The sequence below is a fragment of the Colobus angolensis genome, unplaced genomic scaffold (assembly GCF_000951035.1).
Source record: "Colobus angolensis palliatus isolate OR3802 unplaced genomic scaffold, Cang.pa_1.0 Scaffold630, whole genome shotgun sequence".
NCBI lineage: Eukaryota > Metazoa > Chordata > Mammalia > Primates > Cercopithecidae > Colobus > Colobus angolensis.
In genome coordinates this window covers 528335-535684 of record NW_012119933.1, presented here as the reverse complement: position 1 = coordinate 535684, position 7350 = coordinate 528335, and the positions used below count along the sequence as shown (strand labels likewise).

At 39.6% G+C, this 7350-nt stretch overlaps 1 protein-coding gene across 1 annotated transcript in view; it reads left to right on the top strand.

Moving 5' to 3' along the window:
• The first annotated feature begins 735 nt into the window (after window positions 1–735).
• ACSM6 (acyl-CoA synthetase medium-chain family member 6) overlaps window positions 736–7350 on the top strand; it is a 22620-nt gene continuing 16005 nt past the window's right edge. The window contains exon 1 of the mRNA XM_011963938.1: window positions 736–747. Coding sequence (XP_011819328.1) covers window positions 736–747 — 12 coding nt within the window. The remainder of the gene's footprint in view (window positions 748–7350) is intronic.

Genomic DNA, 7350 nt, shown 5'->3' with positions numbered 1-7350 from the left:
CCCCTTCCTTGCTCTGGGCTCCCAAAGAAGCCTTGAGCATAGCATATGTGATACTGAAATTTTATTACCTGTTCATTTGTTCTCCCTTGTTTCAGAGGGAAGATCTAATACTTATTCACATTTGTATGCCTGGACCTGAGCATAGGATTGCTATATATAAGGTGCTCAGTGAAGTTTATCAAGTGAACTGGCTTCTTGGGGTAAATGAGAAAAGTTTTACTAGAACTGGACTTTTAGGAGGAGCTTTTGATGAACTCCATAGTGAATCAGGGAGCAGAATCTATGAGTATAGTCGCCAATCCCATGAGAAATTATCTGGTCTTTGGCAGTAGTGCCTCTGGCCTCATACAAATGACAAATTATTCAGCCCAGAGTAGCCTCCATGCAGAGCCCTTCCTTATCTTACTTGACCCCTGATGTACACATAAAAAGCTTGCTTGCCTGCTGAAAAAGCCATGAGATAATCACTCTTTTTAAAGTTGCCACTTTCATCCAGGAAGTGGCCAGGGTCAAATTTCTCTGGATTGGGAAGACAGAAATCAGATCTGTTAAGATTTTTGTGCCCTGAAAGAAAGAGAAAAAGATAAACCAGATCAAAAAACAGTGTTCATGGGATGCAAAAGACATGGATAGGAAAGGCCAACATTTTGTATGCATGGATTCTGCAGGGCTTACTACGGGACTTTAGTATACATGGATTTTAGTATCTACAAGGAGTCCTGCAACCAATTCCCCATGAATACCAAGGTATGGTTTTAAATTAAAACCTGTAAAAACAAAGTGATCATATAATAATAAAGGGGAATTTCATCAAGTAGATGTAAACATTGTAAATGTACATGAACTCAACATCAAAGCACTTAAATATATGAAGCAAATATTAATAGACCTAAAAGGAAAGACAGACTCCAAAATAATAACAGTAGAAAACTTAACACCGTATTTTCAGCAACAGATAGATCATTCAGACACAAAAATCAACCAGCAAACAATGGTGTTAAACTGTTCCTTTGACCTGACTTAGCAGGTACGCACAGTACAGTCCACCAAACAGCTATGGAATACACACTTGTCTATATAGCACATGAAACATGCTCCAGGATAGATCATATGGTAGGCCACAAAACAAGTTTCAACAAATTTTTTAAAGTTAAAATCAAATCAAGTATTTGTTTTCTGAAAACAGTGCAATAAAACTAGCAATCAAGAAAAACAGAAAATATCCAAATACCTAAAAATTAATAACATGCTTATATAGAACCAATGAGTTAATGAAAAAATTAAGAGGAAATATTTAACAATTTCTTGAGACTAGTGATAATGGAAGTACAGCATACCAAAACCTATGAGATACAGTAGAAGCAGTACTAAGAATGGAGTTTAAAACAATTAACTCTTACATTAAAAAAAGAGAACAACCTCAAATTAACAATCTAAAATTGAAACTTAAGAAACTAGAAAAACAAAAACAAACCAAATCCAAAATAAGTAGGAGAACAAAAATAGTAAATATTATAGCATAAATCAATAAAACACAAAATGGATATAGGAGCTAAGTAAAATACAAAGAAGTCAATGAAAGAGAGAGTTTTGTTTTTGTTTCAAATGATAAACAAAACTGACAAACCTTTAGTTAGACTATGAAGAAAGAGGGAAGACGAAAATAAGTAAAATGAGAGATGAAAAACAGGCCGTTACAACCAGACCACAGAAATACAAAGGATCAGTAGAGACCATCATGAACAAATATATGCTTACAAATAGGAAAATCAAGAAGAAATGGATAAATTTCTGGACTCATATAATGTACCAAGATACAATCATGAAGAAATAAAATATCTGAACAAGATTGCAATTGAGTAACAAAATTAAATTAGTAATAAAAATCTCCCATCAGAGACAAACCGAAGACTATCTTTTTTTTTGGCTTCACTGCTGAATTCTACCAAACATTTAAAAACACACCAAGAAAAGCTCTTTTCAAATTCTTCCAAAAAATTGAAATGGAGGAAATCCTTCCAAACTCATGCTATGAGGCCATCATTCCCCTAATATCAAAGACACAACAAAAAAAGAAAACTACAGGCCAATGTCTCTGAAGAACACAGATGCAAAAAATCTTAACAAAATACAAGTAGGCCAGGCGTGGTGGCTCACGCCTGTAATCCCAGAACTTTGGGTGGTCGAGGCGGGTGGATCACCTGAGGTTGGGAGTTCAAGACCAGCCCGACCAACATGGAGAAACCCTATCTCTACTAAACATACAAAATTAGCCAGGCGTGGTGGCACGTGCCTGTAATCCCAGCTACTCGAGAGGCTGAGACAGGAGAATCGCCTGAACTCAGAAGGCCGAGGTTGCTGTAAGCCGAGATCACACCATTGCACTCCAGCCTGAGCAATAAGAGTGAAATACCATCAAAAAAAAAAAAAAGATACAAGCCAACTGAATCCAACAACAAATCAAACAGATTCTTCCACATCATCAGGTGGCATTCATCCCAGAGATGCAAAGATGGTGCAACATATACAAATCAATAAATGAGATAGATAACGTAAACAAAAAGAGGGACAAAACCACGTGAACACCTCAATAGACATAGACATCCCTTCATTAAAAAAAAAAAACACTCGATAAATGCATATAAAAGGAATGTGCTCCACCATAATAAAGCCACGTAGAAGAAATCCACTGCCAAAATCTTACTGAACAGGAAACTGAAAACATTTTCTCTAAGATTTGGAACAAGACGAATATACTCACTTTCACCACTTGTAATTCCACATAGTACTAGAAGTTCCAGTGTTCAGGCAAGAAAACAAAAGTTAAATACCTAAGAATAAATTTAATTGTGTAGGTGAAAGGTCTTTACAATAAAAATTATAAAACACTGAAAAAAATTTAGGATTCAAATAAATGGAAAGATATCTATGTTCATTGATTGAATAAATTTTCTTAAAATATTCATACTACCCAAAAGAATCTACAGATTCAATGCGATGTCTATCAAAATACCTATGACATTTTTCACAGAAATAGAAAAAACAATCTTTAAATTTCTGTGGAACCACAAAAGACCCTGAGTAGACAAAGCAATCTTGAGCAAAGCAAACAAAGCTAGTGGCATCATGCTATCACACTTCAAGATATATAACAAAGGCCAGGCGTGGTGCCTCATGCCTGTAATCCCAACACTTTGGGAGGCTGAGGCAGGTGGATCACTTGAGGTCAGGAGTTTGAGACTAGCCTGGCCAACATGGTGAAATCCCATCTCTGCTAAAAATATAAAAATTTGCCAGGGATTGTGGCAGGTGCCTGTAGTCTCAGCTACTCCGGGGGCTGAGGCAGGAGAATCACTTGAAACTGGGAGGCAGAAGTTGCAGTGAGCCAAGATTGCACTACTGCACTCCAGCCTGGGCAACGGAGTGAGACTATCTCAAAAACAAATAAATAAATAAAATAAAAATTATATATATATAACAAAGCACCAAAACAATATGGCATGGACACAAAAAGAGATGCACAGGCCAATGGAACAGATTAGAAAGTCCAGAAATAAGCCCACACATCTACAGTCGATTTTTGAAAAACATGAAAAGTACAAAGGAGAAAAGACAGACTCTTCAGCAAATAGTGCTGAGAAAACTGTATATCTACACACAGAAGTATGACATTAGACCCTTATCTTTCATCATATAAACAAATTAACTCAAAATACATAAAAAAACGTAGATGTAATACCCAAAGTTACAGAACTACTAAAAACAATAGGGAAAAACTCCGTGAAATTGGTGTAGGCAAAAATTGGGGGAATAAAATGTCAAAAGTACAAGCAACATAAGCAGATACAGACAAATGGTATTGCAAGAAAATAAAAACTTCTGCACAACAATGGAAACAATCAGCAGAGCAAAAAGACAACCTACATAATGGAAGAATATATTTGCAAACTATATATCTGGTAAGGAGATAATATCCATAATATATTAGGAACTCAAACATCTCAACAACATCAACAAATTAAAAACGGACAAGAGACATGAAAAGACATTTATCAAAAGGATAAAAATGGCCAACAGATAGATGAAAAATTGTTCAACATCACTAATCATCAGAGACATGCAAATTAAAGCTACAATGAGATATTACCTCACTCCAGTCAGAATGTCCACTACCAAAAAATAACAAGATAACAAGTGTTGGACAGGATGTACATAAATAGAAAGCTTACACACTGTTGGAGGGAATATAAATTAGTACAGTCATTATGAAAAACAGTATAATAGTTATTCAAAAAATTCAAAATATAACTACTGTATGACCCAGTAATCCCACTAATGGGTATATAGTCAAAGGAAATAAAATCAGTATATCAAAGAGATATTTACTTGCCTACGTTTATAGCAGCACTATTCACAATAGCCAAGATTTGAAATCAGTCTAAATGTACTCAACAGATAAACGGAAGAAAACGTGGTACATATACACAATGTAATACTATTCAACATTAAAAGGAATGAAATCCTGACATTTGCAGCAACATGAATAAATGTGGAGGACAATATATTAATTGAAATAAACCAAACACGGAAAGACAAACACTCTGTCATTAAATTCATACGTGAAATCTAAAGTGTTCTCATCAAAGTGGAGACTAGAACAGTGGTTACCAGAGGATAGATAGGATAGGGGAGGGGGGAAAAAAGGGCGATGTTGGTTAACACATACAAAACTACAGATAAGGAGAAGGAATAAGTTTCGCAGTTCCATTGCATTCTAGAATGACTAGCGTTAACAATAATGTTGATACACTTTGGCTTTGTGTCCCCACCCAAATCTCATCTTCTGGTCACATAATAACCACATGTTGTGGTAGGGACATGGTGGAAGAGGACTGAATCATGGGGGCCAGTCTTTCTCATGCTGTTCTGGTGATGGTGAATAAGTCTCACAAGAGCTGATGGTTTTAAAAATGGGAGTTTCTCTGCACAAGCTCTCTATTTGCCTGCTGCCATCCATGTAAGTGTGAGGCTTCACAACCATGTGGAACTGTTAAGTCCAATAAACCTTTTCCTTTCTTTGACAAGCCATTCAACACATGCTGATAACGATATGAAAAGTAAGGTCCAGACTGAGGCGGTCTCAGATGGTGATGAGGAACTTGGGAACTGGAGCAAAGGTGACTCTTGTTGTGTTTTAGCATAGAGACCAACAGCATTTTGCCCCTGCCCTAAAATTTCTGGAATTTTGAACTTGAAAGAGATGATTTAAGGTGTGTGGTGGAAGAAATTTCTAAGAAGCAAAGCATTCAGGGGGTGATTGCTTGGTGGTGGGTGCCTTAATCCTAGCAACTTGGGAGGTTGGAGCAGGAGAATCACTTGAACCCAGGAGGCGGAGGTCACAGTGAGCCAAGATCGTGCCATTGCACTCCAGCCTCAGTGACAGAGCCGGACTCCATCGCAAATTTAATTTAAAAAAAAAAAAAAAAAAAGTGACTTAAGTGCTGTTAAAGGCATTCAGTTTCAAACAGGAAACAGCAAAAAGTTTCAAAAATGTGCAGCCTGACAATGCAATAAAAAAGAAAATTCAATTTCTGAGGAGAATGTCAAGCTGGCTGCAGAAATTTGCATAAGTAACAAGGAGAAGAATGTTAATCACCAAGACAATGGGGAAAATGACTCCAGGGCATATCAGAGACCTTTGCAGCAGCCCCTTCCATCACAGGCCTGGAAAACTAGAAGGAGAAAGTGGTTTCATGGGCTGGGCCCAGGGTCCCCATGCTATGTACAGCCTAGGGACGTGGTGTCCTGTGTCCCAGCCACTCCAGATGTGACTGAAAGGGGTCAACATACAGCTTTGGCCATGGCTTCAAAGCGTGCAAACCTCAAGCTTTGGAGGCTTCCACAGGGTGTTTAACCTGCAAGTACACAGAAGTCAAGAACTGAGATTTGAGGGTGGGCCCAAGATGGCCAAATAGGAATGGCTCCAGCCTCCAACTCCCAGCGTGAGTGACACAGAAGATGAGCAATTTCTGCATTTTCAACTGAGGTACCGGGTTCATCTCACTGGGGCATGTCAGACAGTTGGTGCTGGTCCGTGGGTGCAGCCCGACCACTGAGAGCTGAAGCAGGGCGAGGCATCGCCTCACCTGAGAAGCACAAGGGGGAAGGGAATTCGTTTTCCAAGCCAAGGGAAATCGAGACACACAACACCTGGAAAATCGGGTAACTCCCACCTTAATACTGTGCTTTATCAAGGGTCTTAGCAAACGGCACACCAGGAGATTATATCCCACACCTGGCCCAGAGGGTGCCATGCCCACGGAGCCTCCCTCATTGCTAGCATAGCAGTCTGAGATCTAACTGCAAGATGGCAGCAAGACTAGGGGAGGGGCGCCCGCCATTGCTGAGGCTTAAGTAGGTAAACAAAGCTGCAGGGAAGCTCAAAGACGCTGGCCTGCCTCTGTAGACTCCTCTGGGGACAGGGCATAGCTAAACAAAAAGCAGCAGAAACCTCAGCAGAGGTAAATGCCCCTGTCTGACAGCTTTGAAGAGAGCAGTGGATCTCCCAGCACAGAGGGTGAGATCTGAGAACTGACAGACTGCCTACTCAAGTGGGTCCCTGACCCCTGAGTAGCCTAACTGGGAGACATCCCCCACTAGGTGCAGACCGACACCTCACACCTCACATGGCGGGGTACACTCCTGAGACAAAGCTTCCAGAGCAAGAATCAGACAGCAACACTCACTGTTCAGCAATATTCTATCTTCTGCAACCTCCGCTGCTGATACCCAGGCAAACAGGATCTGGAGTGGACCTCAAGCAAACTCCAAAGACATACAGCTGGGGGGTCCTGGCTCTTACAAGGAAAACTAACAAACAGAAAGGACACCCACACCAAAACCCCATCAGTACGTCACCATCATCAAAGACCAAGGCAGATAAAACCACAAAGATAGGGAAAAGCAGGGCAGAAAAGCTGGAAATTAAAAGAATAAGAGCGCATCTTCCCCTCCAAAGGAACGCAGCTCATCGCCAGCAACGGATCAAAGCTGGACGGAGAATGACTTTGACAAGACGAGACAAGAAGGCTTCAGACCATCAGACTTCTCAGAGCCAAAGGAGGAATTACATACCCAGCGCAAAGAAACTAAAAATCTTGAAAAAAGAGTGGAAGAATTGATAACCAGAATAATTAATGCAGACAAGGCCATAAACGAACTGACAGAGATGAAAATCATGACACGAGAAATACATGACAAATGCACAAGCTTCAGTAACTGACTCGATCAACTGGAAGAAAGAGTATCAGCGATTGAGGATCAAATGAATGAAATGAAGCGAGAAGAGAA